This window comes from Oncorhynchus tshawytscha, linkage group LG13 (genome assembly GCF_018296145.1).
Source record: "Oncorhynchus tshawytscha isolate Ot180627B linkage group LG13, Otsh_v2.0, whole genome shotgun sequence".
Classification (NCBI taxonomy): domain Eukaryota; kingdom Metazoa; phylum Chordata; class Actinopteri; order Salmoniformes; family Salmonidae; genus Oncorhynchus; species Oncorhynchus tshawytscha.
Genome location: NC_056441.1, coordinates 22,834,838 through 22,853,350, shown reverse-complemented (window position 1 = coordinate 22,853,350; position 18,513 = coordinate 22,834,838). Strand labels below are relative to the sequence as shown.

General features: G+C 42.8%; 1 protein-coding gene and 1 long non-coding RNA gene across 5 annotated transcripts; one reads left to right on the top strand and one right to left on the bottom strand.

Annotated features, from left to right (window-relative positions):
• Positions 1-299: 299 nt before the first annotated feature.
• On the bottom strand, positions 300-18,054 carry LOC112264496 (methyltransferase-like protein 24). Of its 2 annotated transcripts, none has more exons than XM_024441134.2 (5): positions 17,522-18,054; positions 5,422-5,520; positions 4,571-4,701; positions 3,843-4,035; positions 300-1,515 (listed from the first exon to the last, which is right to left on the bottom strand). In XM_024441134.2, exons 1-5 carry the CDS (start codon positions 17,789-17,791, stop codon positions 1,204-1,206), a joined length of 1,005 nt encoding a protein of 334 aa, XP_024296902.1. In that variant the 5' UTR covers positions 17,792-18,054; the 3' UTR covers positions 300-1,203. The 2 variants fall into 2 exon arrangements, with proteins under 2 accessions (XP_024296902.1, XP_024296901.1); XM_024441133.2 differs by having other exon boundaries at positions 3,843-4,095; positions 17,522-18,052.
• On the top strand, positions 7,879-13,742 carry LOC121839048. Of its 3 annotated transcripts, XR_006078586.1 has the most exons (8): positions 7,879-8,727; positions 8,825-8,961; positions 9,053-9,182; positions 9,460-9,602; positions 9,761-10,006; positions 10,139-10,340; positions 10,442-10,569; positions 10,653-13,742. It is a non-coding gene; the product is annotated as an uncharacterized LOC121839048 (long non-coding RNA). The 3 variants fall into 3 exon arrangements; XR_006078585.1 differs by having other exon boundaries at positions 9,460-10,006; XR_006078587.1 differs by having other exon boundaries at positions 9,460-10,006; positions 10,427-10,569.
• Positions 18,055-18,513: the final 459 nt, after the last annotated feature.

The window sequence follows — 18,513 nt, the reverse complement described above, 5'->3', positions numbered from 1 at the left end:
AGGGAAGGGTGGAGATACGTAACGTGCATTCCATTCTGCCCAAGCGGGTTGCAACCTGTTCCAGAAATTATGAGTGAATATTGAATAAGAAGGTTATAATGCAGAATACGAAGTTATGACGGTTTATAACATCCCCGTGTCAACGACATGTGTAGTGTACGATCTGTGAAATGTTCGAGTGTGCTGAACATTCTAAGTGGAATTGCACATTCTACGTAGAACATTATACACATAGAACACTCACTCATTATGAAACCAGTACAATGTAGCAGACTCTACAAAACGACATACAGGACAAATGGGGGGTCAACTGTTTTTATTGCACTTGTAAAAATATGAAAACATCTTTGAAATCAATAAATGTCTTTACATTGCACATGTCGGCAGATAATCAACCCCACCCCACATAACACTGTAATTATAACACAAAGAAAGATTATATTCATGCTCAACTCACATAAGTAGATTATACAAATTTATAAAAAGTACATAAAACCTTAATGATAAATAAAGCAAAGGTGACTAAAGTGTTTGAATGAAGGTCTGGCGTTGACCCCTGATCTGTATTTCTGCAGTGTGAAGTCCCAGATAGAATAGATTACTTTATTACCATTCAACAGTTGTCAGGGGTGTGCTCAATGCCAAGCTATGCCAGCCAGTATTGCCTGTACTGGGTTATTAGAATAGGCAGCCTAATCTCTAGCAGTGCCTGGCTGGTTCCCAGAATTTTGTTGAGCCCACTGCCCAGACTTTTATTTATTTGTTTGTATTTTTTGGCGGCTGGGAGGCATCAATGAGGTTTTAGGTGAGGGACCTGCCTAAACCTTCAAAATAAAGCCCTGACCCAATAGGGAGTGGTTTTGGTTGCAACCAACTAATAGTTCCAGACCCTTCCACTGGGTAACACTGGTGTAGATTCCTTTTTTCACCACCAGAGGGACACACTGCAGTGGAATTTTACTGACAGACAGTGAGAGACTGGGCTAGTTCGACATTGCCTTGCGACAGTGCAGGCGACTGCCGGCTGACTGATCTACAAATCACCTTGCATCATAAATAACGACTCATTATTACTTGTAGATCAGTCAGTCACAATTTACCCATGACACATCATGGTCTTGATGATCTTGAACATAGCCACGGACTATTCTGATTTGTGTGTTCGTGCGTAAGCCATGCACAGGGTGTGCGCATGTGTTTGTCTCAGTGTATAGGCCCAGTGTTAACCCAGCTTAGTGTATAAGAGCTGTGTGCGTTGTCCACTTTGTGCCTTAGGACGCTTTTTCCCACCCCCGGAGAGCTATGGACCAATCGAAACCCAGCGTCCTGGAGCCCCTGTAGAACGCTGAACCAATAGCGGACCACCTCAGCCTCTGTCCCGCCGACCTCAAAGCCGGCCCACTGGAGGTGCACCGTGGCAACCAGGTGACGGATGCGCCCCAGAGTTCCGAGCTCTGCCCAGTTTTGCAGAACCCTCCACTCAGCACTCAGCAGGTCAGCATACAGGAAGTCCACCTGGCAAAAACAGACAACCATGTGTGTGTATATATACACATCATTGGTCACAACACACTTTTGACATCATTAAAAAGCAGCAAAACAATGAAAAGACAGCTTAGGGCTATGTTTCATCAGTGTGTGTATATATACAGTATATATGGCTCTTTGTTCTAATTACCACCATGCTCCAGAGCAGGTGAACAGAGCACAGCAATGGGTTTGGAAGGTCAGTGTATGACTTCCATTCTTAGTGGGGAAATCTGCCCTCTCTTTATTTCCTACCTCCTATGCACTTGTGGAGATGTGAGAGGTTAGATAAGCAATATGGAGAATAAAAGGAACATTCTACTATATTGCTTATACCTAATCAATGGTCGGAGATGTACACAGGGGCTAGTGCAGGGTTTCCCAAACTCGGTCCTCGGGACCCCAAGGGGTGCACGTTTTGGTTTTTGCCTTAGCACTACACAGCTGATTCAAATAATCAACTAATCATTAAGCTTTGATCGTTTGAATCAGCTGTGTAGTGTTAGGGAAAAATCCAAAACATGCACCTTTTGGGGTCCCGAGGACCGAGTTGGGAAACGATGGGCTAGTGGGATCCATTTGGGAGAAGAAAGTGAATTTCACTCCCCTCCAGTGGTTGCAGTGTGTAACTGCAGCAGTGGTGTGATTCACTGTTGCTATGGTAGCCAGGGTCAGCTCATCCCTGTTGCCATGGAAACGGAAGTGCAGGCAACCCTGTCTGTGAGTACTGTGAATGTTACATGTGTATATCTGTTGTGTACTGTAGTGTGAGTTAATGTATGTGTTACTGTGTTGGTGTGTGTCTGTTAGTAAAAAAAACAAAGATTTATGCTTGATCTGGCAATGTGATCCGGAGGGTGTGACGCAATTGCGTAGCCTCTGGAGGCTTGCGGAGGCCAAATCAAGTTCCGTACGGTGATGCCGTGCACCTCCAAAATGTTTTAACAATGCGGAGGGCTTCGCAGAGTGCCGTATAGCTCCACATTGACATGATCGGTTGATGGTAGGTAGTGGCTATACATCCTGTATAAACAAGCTCACTTCCTTGACAACTTCCTTCACAACAAACATGCAGAACTTTGACGATATGCTATCAGGACAAGTTCACGAAAATGTATTTGAATGGGAAGGCAATGGGGTTAGATGTGGTAAAGACATCAATGGAATGCAGATGGTAGGTTCTGGATTAGCGCACAATCAACTACTCTAGGTAGGGGCGTGGATTAGAAAACCAGTCAATATCTGGTGTGACCACCATTTGCCTCATGCAGCGCTACACATCTCCTTTGCATAGAGTTGATCAGCACACAGCTCTTAAAAAGCTGGGTTAACACTGGTGGAATGTTGTTCAATGGCTGTGCGAAGTTGCTGGATATTGGCAGGAACTGGAACACGCTGTCGTACATGTTGATCCAGAGCATCCCAAACGTGCTCAATGTGTGACATGTCTGGTGAGTGTGCAGGCTATGGAAGAACAGACCTTTTCAGCTTCCAGGAATTGTGTACAGATCGTTGCGAAATGGGGCCGTGCATTATCATGCTGAAACATGAGGTGATGGCGGCGGATGAATAGCACGACAATGGGCCTCAGGATTTCGTCACGGTATCTCTGTGCATTCAAATTGCCATAGATAAAATACAATTGTGTTCATTGTCCGTAGATTATACCTGCCCATACCATAACCCCACCGCCACCATGGGGCACTTTGTTCACAATGTTGACATCAGCAAACCGCTGAATGCCGCCCCACAACACCTTACATGTGTTCTGCGGTTGTGAGGCCAGTTGGACTGCAACAGCTCTGGTGGACATTCCTGCAGTCAGTTTGCCAATTTCACACTCCCCCAACTTGAAAGATCTGTGGCATTGTGTTGTTTGACAATACTGCACATTTTAGAGTGGCCTTTTATTGTCCCCAGAACAAGGTGCACCTGTGTAATGATCATGCTGTTTAATCAGCTTCTTGATATGCCGCACCTCTCAGGTGGATGGATTATCTTGGCAAAGGAGAAATGCTCACTAATAGGGATGTAAACATAAGCTTTTTGTGAGTATCACATTTCTGGGATCTTTTGTTTCAGCTCATGAAACATGGGACCAACCCTTTACATGTTGTGTTTATATTTTTGTTCAGTGTAGCTAGAAGGCTATAGAGATTAGACCTGAATCACTATGAGTGGAGCGTTTGAAGTGGTGCAGACTCATTTATTTGACGCGCAAGAAGTATGAATGTTCTGACTTCTGCAGAGGCCGCATTGCCGTAAATGCCGTATGGCCACTGCAGAATACGGATTGACCATAAATCGGCTTTTACCGTGTGATGCCCCAGAGTCTCCATGATGTCCTTGAGTGTCTGGGACCCGCTACACAGAACCCCCTTCTTCTTCTGCTTGCGTCCTCTCGCTGCTCGCCAGTCCAGCCATGCCCGGTACTGTCGAAACCCACCAGAACCATCGTCACGGTAACCACTGCTGGCTCTGTCACCATGCTGACCACTGGGGTCAAATCTGTGGACATCACAGGCCTTTGAGAGAGCCTCCAGAAACCCTGTATCACCCTCATCCATACTACACACAGAGACAGACAGAGAGAGAGTTGTAGATAAGAGAGAGATATGTGGAGGAAGAGATTAGGATTTGTTTAAAACTGTTTTACATTATTAACTACTTGTACAAGTTTGGGGGAGGGAGCATGTCAATTATGTTATTTTTGTAACCTTTATTTAACTAGGCAAGTCAGTTAAAAACACATTTTTATTTACAATGACGGCCTATCCCGGTCAAACCTGGACGACGCTGGGCCAATTGTGCGCCGCCCTATGGGACTCCCAATCACGGCCGGATGTGATGCAGTCTGGATTCGAACCAGGGACTACAGTGACACCTCTCACACAGATGCAGTGCCTTAGACCGCTGCGCCTTTCGTGAGCCCATGATGATATTGTAGAATGATGGTAACAAACTGTTTGGTTCACATTGCTATAGAATAGGCTACATTGTATTGAAGTTCCAGTGGCACGTATAGAGAGACGCATATACACACCTGAAAGAGTATGCTACACACGGAGGACCCTGGCTTGGCAGGCTCCAGCCTTCCACACACAGCAGCCAGAGAGCTCCAGAGGCCTGTGAAGCCTGGGACTCACCTGGTAAAAGCACCCGGGAACAGTTAACCTGCAGGGGAACAGGACAGAATAATGAGGGGCCTGGCTGGAGAAGTAATGGAAGTGCTGAGTTATCATTAGGCCCAGAGAAAGTCATGTGACACAGATTTCCTGTCTGAGCAAGAGAGGGGATGTTGGGAAAAAATGCGGCCTTTTGCCCCTAATCTGCTTTTTAGAGGGCTTTTTTCCACTGACCTCACATGTTGGGAAACCCTGGGTCAGAGCTTTTTAGGTCAAACATATACGATGATGGTTTACAGTGACATGTTAAGTGTCTGGTCTCAAATACCACACTGTCATTACTCTCTGACCCTAGCGTCTTTGAAATATCTCAGAACCTAGGCTGTATGTGTCAAGCCTCACAAAGTAGGAGTTCTGATCTAGGACAGACCTGGGTTCAAGTACTTGAACAATAATTTCTAATACTTTGAGTGTTTGCTTGAGTCTGTCTGGAGTGCCAGACAGGCAGGGTTCGCAGTTTTAGGAGTTTATTGGTTTATTAAGCCAGGCGAGCTTTAACAGGCACACGATAAAATGTTGCAAGTATTTGAAACCTAGGTCTGATCTAGGATCAGTTTTATAATTAAAAATATTATATAATGAAAAAGATCAGCATTCCTACTCTAAGACGCTTCATGACTACGGGCCCAGGTCTGTTCTATACAGTGCATTTCTATCTGAATTATTTATGTTGTGTGGGACAAGGTGTAAAGTGGGCATGGTTATGTACCTGTGGTGTGGTAATGTAGGCGATGACACGTTCCAGCTCTGCAGTGAAGGAGGGCTCACCTGATGCCCACTGCTGCAGCTCAAAGCCTCTACCTCTCTCCTGTGGGTAGACACACGAGTCAGCAGGGTAACACATGCACGCCACTCGCAATCACAAACACACATAAGCTGTGTTCGAATACCATACTAACATACTGTGTACTACATACTTCATGAGTATATACTACATGCTATTAGTTCATTTTAGTATACTGTAAACGAAGAGTATACTTTCAGGTGAGTGTACTAGCGCTTCGCCGGTCTACCGGAAGTTGATGCTGTTGCTATGCAACTTCTTGCTAGCTTGTTAGCATACCTAACAAATTACTAGCTAGACATCTTACGACTTCAGAAAAAATGTCCATTGAGAACGCACAATGACTATACCGCCTACAGTGCATTCGGAAAGTATTCAGACCCCTTGACTTTTCCACATTTTGTTACGTTACAGCCTTATTCTAAAATTAATTTAATAGTTTTTCTTTCATCAATCTACACACAATACCCCATAATGACAAAGCAAAAACTAGGTTTTAGAAATTTTAGCAAATGTATCAAAAAAGCGGATCATATTTACATAAGTATTCAGACCCTTTACTCGGTATTTTGAAGCACCTTTGGCAGCGATTACAGCCTCTAGTCTTCTTGGGTATGACTCTACCTGCTTGGCACACCTCTAACTCCCATTCTTCTCTGCAGATCCTCTCAAGCTCTGTCAGGTTGGATGGGAAGCATCGCTGCACAGCTATTTTCAGGTCTCTCCAGAGATGTGAAATCGGATTCAAGTCCGGGCTCTGGCTGGGCCACTCAAGGACATTCAGAGACTTGTCCCGAAGCCACTCCTGCGTTGTCTTGGCTGTGTACTTAGGGTTGTTGTCCTGTTGGGACGAAGGTTCACCTTCCAGTCTGAGGTCCTGAGTGCTCTGAAGCAGGTTTTCATTAAGGATCTCTCTGTACTTTGCTTCATTCATCTTTCCCTTGATCCTGACTAGTCTCCCAGTTCCTGCCACTGAAAAACATCCCTACAGCATGATGCTGCCACCACCATGCTTCACCGTAGGGACGGTGCCAGGTTTCCTGCAGACATGACGCTTGGCATTCAGGCAAAGAGTTCAATCTTGGTTTCATCAGACCAGAGAATCTTGTTTCTCATGGTCTGAGAGTCCTTTAGGTGCCTTTTGGCAAACTCAAAGCAGGCTGTCGTTCCTTTTACTGAGGAATGGCTACCGTCTGGCCACTCTGCCTGATTGGTGGAGTGCTGCAGAGATGGTTGTCCTTCTGGAAGGTTCTCCCATCTCCACAGAGGAACTCTGGAGCTTTGTCAGAATGACCATCGGATTCTTGGTCACCTCCCTGACCAAGGCCCTTCTCCCCTGATTGCTCCGTTTGCCCAGTTGGCCAGCTCTAGGAAGAATCTTGGTGGTTCCAAACTTCTTCCATTTAAGAATGATGGAGGCCACTGTGTTCTTGAGGACCTTCAATGCTCCCAACATTTTTTGGTACCCTTCCTTAGATCTGTGTCTCACAAAACAGACAATTCCTTATGGCTTGGTTTTTGCTCAGACATGCACTGTCAACAGTGTGATCTTATGTAGACCGGTGTGTGCGTTTCCAAATCATGTCCAATCAGTTTAATTTACCATAGGTGGACTCCAATCAAGTTGTAGAAACATCAAGGATGATCAATAGAAATAGGATGCACCTGAGCTTAATTTCGAGTCTCATAATGGCCATAATGACCATTATTATGTTTAGAGGAAAAAGGGGGAGGCTTGCAACACCATCCCAACCGTGAAGCATGGGGGTGGCAGCATCATGTTGTGGGGGTGGGTGGCAGCATCATATTGTGGGGGTGCCTTACTGCAGGAGGGACTGGTGCACTTCACAAAATAGATGGCATCACGAGGAAGAAAAATTATGTGGACATATTGAAGCAACATCTCAAGACATCAGCCAGGAAGTTAAAGCTTGGTCGCAAATGGGTCTTCCAAATGGACAATGACCCCAACCATAATTGCAAAATGGCTTAAGGACAACAAAGTCAAGGTATTGGAGTGGCCATCACAAAACCCTGACCTCAATCCCATAAAAAATTTGTGGGCAGAACTGAAAAAGTGTGTGAGCAAGGAGGCCTACAAACCTGACTCGGCTCTGTCAGGAGGAATGGGCCAAAATTCACCCAACTTATTGTGGGAAGCTTGTGGAAGGCTACCCAAAATGTTTGACCCAAGTTACACAATTTAAAAGCAATGCTACCAAATACTAATTGAGTGTATGTAAACTTCTGATCCACTGGGAATGTGATGAAAGAAATAAAAGCTGAAATAAATCACTCTACTATTATTCTGACATTTCACATTTATTCAAATTAAGTGGTGATTCTAACTGACCTAAAACAGGGTATGTTTACTAGGATTAAATGTCAGGAATTGTGAAAAGCTGAGTTTAAATGTATTTGGCTAAAGTGTATGTACATTTCCGACTTCAACTGTGTATATTGAGGACTAATCTGATTAAGGTGAGTTGTTTGTTTAGCCAAATAATAACTACATTTTCGATATGTGCGTGATGCTTTTAAATATTGTGGCCATTGCATCGGCACCAAGCTAACTGCGTTTCGCACTCGCTCTGCAACCAGTTCATTTTAGCAGTCTTATGAGTGTATTTTACTGGACTAATTAGGCCATGTCCATATTTTGGGACAGTGAATGTGAGTTGAATAGTCTGTTTGCTGTAGTTTGGGACCTGCTTCAAGTAATATCAGAAAAGTTGTGGTCATGATCCAATATTTTCAAAATATACTTCGAAATGATCATTGCTAAGTAAAGGAGTATTGGTGAAAATGTTTGTAGTCATCCTGATATAATGTGTCATGATTGAAATACAAATGTAATGCTTTTCATCCATGCTGGCCTTATCTCCTGCTTTCAGACCTAGTCATGCTGATCAGAGTGAAATTCAATGGTGAACAAAATATGTCAAGATCATTAACCTGACACTTGAAACCCTTTTTGATTGGAAATAAATGTATTGTTTTCATACCAGTCAGTCTGATTACTCATACCATTACAATTGCAATTCTAATTGTAGGTTGTTGTCTTAATGTTTGTCACAGTTTTCCTGAAATTTGAGATCCCACTTACTAGTTTATAAAAGACAAAGCTGTGTGATGGGTCTGGAACTGAAGTTGATGGGGATGTGTTTGAGAAGGTGGTGACATGGACAGATCTGGGTGTTTTCAAGCTCACACTGAACAATGATGCTAAAGGTATGTGCTGGTTTTCAAGTCTTTGGTTACCTGTGGCATCACTTTCAATATAACCATACATTTGACATGTCTGTATTGTTGTCTTTGTGTATTTCAGAATCTTCCCTGATGAGTCCTGTCTCTGCCAGTTCTGTGATGGGTGGTTCAGACCATGAGTCGGTTGATACAATCATTTTGAGTGAGGATGGAAGCCCCTCACGGAAGTGTCAAAGATCTGATGATGAAGCAAAAAATGTACGTTTGTAATTCATTCTTCAATTAACTTGGCATAAAATGGATTTCACACTGACGTTTATTTTTACATTTTATTTTTTACTGCTAATAGAGAGCATACTGAAGAAAAAGCCAGGTGGAGAGGTTGTCATCAAGGAATACTCCAAAACTAAAAGACTAACTGACTGCACCAGACGAAAGATGATCAACATTCTTGTTTCGGCGATGACAGAGACTCATGGGTAAGTTTAAAGGAAAGATTCATAATGAAAATTGTTGAGCATTACTTGCTCCCATATCTGCTGAATGTTAAAAATGACTTCTCTATCAGTATCTCAGTCACATAATTGGTTAGGCTACTGCTGACCATCCACTGCTATTGGTAGAAGACTTCTCTTGTATCAAATTCAATGGGCATGATACTGATTCAAAAATCACTCCTGATATTTAGCTCTGGGGACCAACGCTGCTTGTGGAGATTCTGATTGCCGCCTAAACATAACATTATATTCTTGTCAGGACATCACCACCGCGCAGTGTGAGAGAAACGTTTGCACAAGGCATCGTCTCCTTGTTCCCATACCTGAAGGATCCCTGCACTGAAAATGGATATGCAAGTGTACATTACGACTGATAAAGGGCATCTGCGTTTAATTAGTCTGGTATGGTATCTGAGCAAATGGGACTTGGTTATTTGTTTTTTCTTTCAAGATTAGTAACCATGTTCATTTTCATAAGGAACATTATTACGACCCTAATAGTGGAGAAGGGTACCTCTCGTATAGAATCAAAACCATTCAGAGGAATTTGGTTTCATCAGAGAAACGGCCCACTCAACTATACTCTGGAGGGCCAACTGCTGAGAGGGAGTCCAGTCCACTTTGGCTACCCTGAGTGAAGACCAGTGCCGAGAGGCCATTTCTCTTATGAAGCATTCTTCTGATGAAGAAACAGAAGATGAGATTGACCTTTGAGTACAGGAACATGACCCACAACCCGAGTAAATGCTCCACCATCCTAACCGAATTTCCACGCTTTCTGGATGTGAAGGGCTTGGTAAGAGTTGGTAAGTTGTATAAATTCTGTTTAATCTCTAGATGCCAATTCAGGTTGGCCAGTAATAGTAGTTCAATTAATGTGTAGGCTGGTGATTTACTCAAACTTGATTTGGAGGTTAAAGTGGAATGTTTTTGTCTAGTTTCAGATTGAACAGGATTTTGTGCTGCTGTTTGGAGAGGGAACATCAGCCAAGGTTTTGGAGAGGTGGCCAACTACATTCAAGCAAAAGATTGTCATGCTAAGCAAGGCCCTAAGCAAGGCCACTCAGGGAGCTGAACTTCAGGAGCTGATCCAGATGGCAGAATCTGCAGTTGATGAGGGAACTGACATGAATGCTTACGGTTAGATGATCATAATTTATCATTTATATTTCAAATGACTCTGAAATGTTAATGTCACTGATGATGGAATTGACCATTTTAATCAGGATCTCTTTGATTAGGATGGGAAGGTGACCTTTCCTCCATCCTTCTCCTGCTCCATTTGATTCCTCATTCATCACAAGGCCGCAAAAGACCAGGCAAGATGTCTGCATCTCAAGCTGAACAGCATCTTGTGATATTCCAAAAGGTTTGTATTGGCATACTTATTCTTGGACAGTGCTGCAGCCGTTATGATGAACTAATGATGGTGTTCGTTTTTGTCGTCTTCAGGCAGAAACCAGTATCCAGGAGCACCTTGACGCGATTGACCAGAGCCGCCAACCATATCTTCTTGCAGTCGGGACCAGGAAGAGCAGCATCCATGCTTACTTCATCATCCTGGACAAGAGCGCCTTGCAAGTCAACGAGCGCTCTTGGTGCTTCGATGAGCTTTTCAAGACTCACTTTGTCTTTGGTACTGCTTACAATACAATGCTGCGCAACATGTACACCTTCATACAGACAACTGTGTACATCATAGACATTGGGAAGGTTAAGGAGACTCCAAGGGTTGCTGAGCTCAGAGCTAGACCTCTGCGCTAATGCTGATATGTTTTGTTTGCCATGCTAGTCATGGAAGTACCAACTTGCTCGTAAGGCATCTCAAGTTGATGCATGGAATGTGCCCTGGTAGAACTCTTAGAATAAAATGTGGTCAAGCAGATTGTTGTCGTGTATTTGGTTGTCGTGTATTTTCAGACTTTAGGAAGCATTTGAACAGAGCACAATCCAGAGACTGTCAAATTTTGTTAAACGCTAACTTGAATGCTAATACAGCTGTTGATAATTAGCCAAGTAATGCTGATTTTCCTTCAAATTCTAGTTGTAACCATGTACCAATATCTAACAAGAACACACTTGATATGTGTGTGTCTGCTATTGCACAGATGCAGGTATAGGTCAGACTGTAAATAGTTTTGTATCTTCCATGGAAGAAGCAGTTCAAGAGATACAGGGTCAAGCTAATGCGACCGCTCTTACATGTATATCTTCAAAAGACACACAAATTGTCAGAAAAATACAACATTATTTTCAGGATATTGAAAATCCTTTCACATTGTTGAATTCAGTATCAAAACGAAGTGCTTATTTTATACAAAAATGGGGAACAAGTCAACCAGTTGAGAGTCCTTGGTGTTAGATTTGACAATAGAAGAAACAACACTACTGGAACTTATGATCAAATGGTCATAACTGATCAATTTTCTTACGTTCCAATTCTCCAGACATTGCAGTTCATTTTGAAGAACCCAAATACAAGTGGCATGTTTAACTCGGGGGACAATTTAAAAATTGAGTTTACTTTGATTTGAAAGCTGAACTATATATGAAGAGACATCCTCTCTTTTCTAAAGAGTAAAGAGTTGAATTTCCAATGCATTTATGATGACTGACACTGCTAATCCATTGGGATCAAAAAAGTGAATTCACAAGTTGGGAGGTACATACTTTACTTTGAGAAATTTTACCCCAAAGTTTAATTCAATTTTGGTAAATATTCACTTATGTGCACTCTTCCATACCCAGGACCTTAAACGTAGGGATTTGATTCCATTCTTGAGCAAATAGTTAGCGATTTGAAAGTGCTTGAGACTGAGGGTATTGAAGTTCCCTTCTTCAGTGGTCGTATACATGGCAGTATTGTCCAAGTAACTGGAGATAATCTTGGTATACGTTGCCTGTTTGGTTTTGTGCTCGTTATTGTTGCCGTTTTTGCCTCACTGAGAAAGTGGATTTTCAAACTGTGTTCTCTGAGGATGACCCAAGAGTGACTTTATGAACGAAACACATGCAACTCAGACTATTGTCAAACTATTAAGTCAAACCCAACACGGTGTGAAGCATGCTTGCTTATTGAACTCTCTCCAGTACTTCAATACTACAGACAGCTTTTCTGTTGATATTATGCATGACATTTTAGGAGTTGCACAACTTGAGGTAAAACTTGTGTTACAGTATATACAAGACAACTTTGTGACTGCTAAAGATGTGTACGGTAGAGTTCATTCATTTAACTATGGCTATCGTCCACCTGCACTCAAATTGGATGATGGGAGCAATGATTTGGGTCTAAATACTATTCAATCTTGGTGTCTTCTCCGTAATTTGCCATTGATATTTGGTGATCTGGTACAGAAATATGATAAATACTGGCAGCTGCTTCTGTTACTACTACAAATTGTAAATATTGTGTTTTCTCCTATACTAACAGAGGGCATGACTATCTATCTGAAGCACTTAATTGCTGAACATCATAGGCTTTTCAAGTATTTGTTTCCTGATAGAAATCTGTTACCGAAACACCACTTCATGATACATTATCGTCGTTGTATAAGGAACATCGGGCCCATTCTTCATTCGTGGTGTATGCGCTACGAGGCAAAACATTATTTCTTTAAAAAGCAACTGAAGTGTTTTAAGAATAGCTATCAGCCAGGATGGACTAGCTACAGGTCCAGGATGGACTAGCTATAGGTCCAGGATGGACTAGCTATAGGTCCAGGATGGACTAGCTATAGGTCCAGGATGGACTAGCTATAGGTCCAGGATGGACTAGCTATAGGTCCAGGATGGGCTAGCTATAGGTCCAGGATGGGCTAGCTATAGGTCCAGGATGGGCTAGCTATAGGTCCAGGATGGACTAGCTATAGGTCCAGGATGGACTAGCTATAGGTCCAGGATGGACTAGCTATCAGCCAGGATGGACTAGCTATAGGTCCAGGATGGACTAGCTATAGGTCCAGGATGGACTAGCTATAGGTCCAGGATGGACTAGCTATAGGTCCAGGATGGACTAGCTATCAGCCAGGATGGACTAGCTATAGGTCCAGGATGGACTAGCTATCAGCCAGGATGGACTAGCTATAGGTCCAGGAAATATGTCAAGGCTTAATGAGCTGAAAGAAAGCCATGAGATTGCTGCCAAGTTGAATGTCTCAGTGCGCACACATGTTTTGTCAGTTAAATGGGTAAAGCCCCATGGTACAGAATATCATCTTGATTTGGTCATATGTGGTGAAGTAGTCATTGAAATGCCACTATTTTACAAAATGAAGGCTATTCTGAAAGAGGAAAATGTTTTTTAGGTTGGGTCAGCTCTTGAAACCTTATGTTTTGATGATCATTTGCATGCATTCAAAGTTTTGAAGCAAAGTCCACCATGCAAAGTATTTTATGTAAATAACATGTACCACAAACCTTTTCATTTGCTCATGTCATATGGAGCAAGGGATTATTTTGACTACATTCTACTGTCACTTGATAACAGTTTAAGCCAGGGCTGGGACTTGTGGTTTGGTCATAATAAACATAATTGAATGTTGAAACAGCTTTGCTTGAGTTTATTGTGAAATTCCAAGTGCTTTTCCAAAATACTTTTTGCACTCCTCAGTGTTAAATCAACACTAGAAATGTAACACTTTGATCAATGTACTTTTTACTCTGTGTACAGTGGGACCATATGTACTCGCTGATAGTGTTGATTTAACACTTTCAAATGTACTGTGTAGAAGTCCACAAACGAAGGGAAAAGGTGAGAAGAGGAGTGCATAGATGTGAGAAGAAATTCAATGTGGATGCTATAAATGTCAATTGTGTTAATGTGTATCCAGGGGTTTATTCATTCTGTTAAACATTTCTTAAACTGAAGCAAACTAAACAAAATGGGGACAAACATACCCGAATTTGTGCAACTGGTGTACTAATGATTACACCCTAGATCAGCTAGATGCAGGCAAGGCTGTGTCACTGTCTTGTCACAACATTTTCACTCGACCTGTGTGCACTTACGTTGTAATCTTTCATTCATAGGCTAGTTTGTAGCAACCTCATGTTAGGGAACATTTGAGTATCATGTAGTAGTCTAAACCTATCGATGTTACATTGAGCTGGATGAATGGAATATGAATGACAGTCATCCAATATGCTGTAATAGAAATAAGGCCATGCTCATAAAAAACAAAAACAACATTGCCCTCCATCTTAAAACAGCACAGACCTCCACTGACATACCGGTACATACAAGCAAGCAGTGGTGACCCGTCATTCGGGGCAGGTGGGGCAGAGCACCCTCTTGTTTTGAGCTCTACCTGTTTAGCTAAAAAAAGAAAACAATTTATTTTTTGCCAGTTTTGCATGTTATTTCGACATTAATACATGCCACATATGAGTTTGCAAACAATGTAAAAATGGTTTTATTTTTGAGTTACTCAAAGCAATGTGGCTTTATTAAGGCAGCTCCAAAATGCAGGTGTTTCAGCCTAGGTCAGTGCTTTCTGTGGTGGGGCAGCCAGCAGAAATTCGGAGTGCAGGGGTTGGTAATGTTCTCTAGTTGCACCATGATTGGCTCAATGTTCTATCACTCATGTGGACCATACGTCACCGCAATATCCATAGGGAGAGCTCAAATTCAAGCCCCTTGGGTGCTGTGATAGTTGCATTAGAAGTGCCCATCCAAGAAGGCTCAAGGTCATTGGCCACAGATAAAATGTCAAATCACGTTATATCTACCGTAGCTTTGATTGGACTGATCATGTCAACATCACACTATCAAAATCTTAGCTAGCAAGCTAGACAAGCAGTCATCATGAATCAAGTCGACAATCTACTGGCAAATCCTTTTCAATCCTTGTCATATGAAGGGAAATTCTAGATAAAATATATAGGTGCTCATCGGCCATTGAACATAAACATTACACAACAAGATGTAAATCGCAAATTCAACAATGAATGGTTTGGAAGGAATCGGTGGCTAACTGCAAGCATTACAAAGCAATCACTAGCCTGATATTCAGTGGAGTGGGTGGGAGTGTGGTTCAAGTCTGGGTTTTAGGGTGTCTTTTCCAAGCTTAAAAGGATAAACATTCACATGCAACACCATGGGCCAGAAAAGGTTGAACACACTGGCCATGCTGTCAATCCAGCATGACTTCTGCTGCATTCACAACAACTGGAAACTCAGAAATCTCAGACTTTAGTGAGTTCAAAACAACTGGGAACTCTGAAAAAAATCTCAGCTCTGACTGGGAAAATACATTTTGAATGGTCATCCAACTCAGAATTCCAAGTTGGGAACTCTGGCCTCTTTCTAGAGCACCGAACTGAAGATCACTAACGTCATGATTCGACCTTATTTTTTTCCAAGTTCCCAGTTGTCTTGAAAGCACCATAAATCCAGAGAATGACAGACTTTGATGACAAAGTTTGATGACAAAATTTGCACAAAAGAAGGACCGCCGCGCCACCTTCCTGTTCAAGTGAGCACAAGACAACAACGTGAGTCCAAAAATGTTTTGTTTGCTGCTGCATAAGTGATGCAATATGCCAGGGAGATATGTGTACTTTAGCTAAGAAAGTAATACTAAATGTGTTGTGTAGTAAGCTGTTAGTAGCCCATGTACCTCACCCTAATAATTTGGTCCCTTTCCCCTTCATAACTTAGCCTACTGTTCTGACTTGGTGGTGCACATGTAGCTCATAGCCTGTTTTAGAGAAATGTAATTAAAATATTGTAAGAGCTTTCATTGTCTGCTTATATGCCCCCTTTATGTATCCTTCGGTTCTGACTTGGTGTACAGGGATAATACTGTAAGAATGGCCCATGTTATGAATTCTGTCGCTGTACATTTTAAAAGTCCGGAAAAAATAGTTATATTGACTACGTCTGTCCTAGCTCTTTCATTAATGTCTTAATCGAAATTACGGATTGCCTAAGTAAGTCAGCAATATCAGCTATGTTTTTTAAAAGGCAGTAAATGAGGCTGAATGAACTGGTTCAATGCTAGACACGGCTCTGCTGAGAGCCAGGTGTAGCAGTGGTAAGGATTCACTCCATGGTGCTGAAAAGAAAGCTCTGCTGTTGGGACAGCTTTATGTAGGCTCTAACAGTTTGTGGGCACTGTTTGTCATAGTGCAATACATGTATTGTGTTGTGTAATGGCTTTCCTGGCATACATCTAAAAAAAATTGGGGGGACTTTGCCCCACCGAGATTTACATGATAAAATCGCTGCATACAAGCAATGGCTGAAATGATATGCTATGCGGTTCGTAAGGCTACCGTAGCTAACAAATGTTCAGCCAACATAACGTGTAACGTAACTTATTTGAAAACGCATGACTTTATTACATTGCTCAACACTTTGTCATAATTAGTTAAAGCAATGAATTTGTATCCACTTTCGTCAGACTCCTGCTGCATATTTTACCGCCATTTTTTTTATCTAAAAATGTTGTGAAGCCAAGCCCATTTTCTGAAGAATTTCATTATGGGCCCAAAAAGCACAGAAATATTGTCCACTGCTTGTATACTTCGTATTTTGGTGAATGTAGTACAACATCCGGGAACTTTTGCCATACTAACTATCCATACTGACCACTAAGCATGCTACATAATCAATTTATGTCACAAATAGTATGGTCAGTATGAACATTCAAACACAGCTAGTCAATACATGTCAGCTCAATATTTGTAAATGAATCAAATGTAAATGAAACACACACATACTCCACAGGTTGAGGGGCCACTTAGGTGTCAGTGGGAGTGGAGATCAAAGAGCATAGAATAAGTCATGTAGAGGAATGTGTGTGCGCGAGCGAGCGTGCGTTGGCCCCTCAGGTATGGGAGATGTACAGACAGGTCAAGGGCTGACTCCAGCCCTGCTAGTGACATGCATGCCTGAGGCATACTAACACACACACACCAACAGGCCACCTCACCCCTAGAGATCACTGTGGTCACCATGGCAACCCAGGAAGGAGGAGGGAGAGGAGTAGATGATGACTCACCAGACTGACTGGGAGCTAGCCTTAGGAGGGGAGAGAATTAGAGAGCGGAAGCGAAAAATCATAAATGAGAGGGGAGATGATGATGGGGGATTGACAGGAAAGGAGAAGAGGGGGTGAGTGGAGAGATGGGGATGTATTATTGACATACCAACAAAAACGAGCAGCTGAAACCTGCTCCTCCCTGACCACTGACACACACGCAGCTGATCACTACAGCTGCAGGACAGCTGCCACTGTCACTGATCGGGGGTCAGTCTGCCCTATCTTGTCCTCGTCTCAACTGTGTGTGTTTGCGCGCTCGTAGTTTGCTCTCACCCGGTCGCCAATGGGCATCTCGTTTTCATCTTCGTACACGCGGCTCGCTCCCGACTCATCCCGTAAAAATTCCAAAGATCCCGTTTGGCGTGCGCTCCTTCTCTCCGGTTCTATGCTGATCACGGTGAAGGCGACCCCGTCCTTAAAGGCCCCGGGGCTACCTGCGTGGTCTGCTCGCGGCAACCGGAGCCCGACCAGGAGCTGTAGCGCGAGTAGAAACATCGGGATAATTAACAGCAGCACGCGCTGCACACCGCTACCGGCTGACATGCCTCCTCCGGGAAACCGGTGAGCATCTCGTGCCTTTGTTCTCCTTCCCAACTGGACCGGTCTGGTGCCTCGTGGGAGTCAACTGACCGAATGGCTGCTGCGGAACTGTGGGGAGTTAAAAACAGTAGCGTGAGGCAGTCGCTAGCCTTTCAAGCACTCCGCTTTCCTTTGTTCTGCCCACTTTCAACTGGAGGCTCCAGACCCTTTCTCCTGCTCTGTGACCAGCCGGAGGGCAGAGTGGTGACGCAGAGCTCCAGGGTCAGTGGCCGATTGGTTGATATCTAGCCTATTACGGTATTTTTAGAAGTCTGTTTCTCACAGGAAAACAGACCAAGCTCCAAATATGACCTTTATTAGCCCATTGGCGTTCTCATCAACAAGCTAAGTGAAGTCTCATGGGAATTACGGAATAGAAAAGTAGCAGGGCCATGGTGACGGAATTACACTGAGCCTCACTTAAAAATGTATACCAAACAAAACCCATTGATTTCAAAGTTTAAAAAACCATACAACTCTATGCATAAAGACTACTTTAAACAATTTCCACTGAGGATTTTACAAAAACAAATTTACAGGAAGATACAAACGTTGCATCTACACAGCTTTTGCATACTTTCTTTTTATTACTGTATAAATAGTTCAAAGTAGCCATTGTGCATAGAGTCATATGTTCTGATCTACTTTGAAATCAATGGATTTGGTTTGGAATATACATTTTAAAG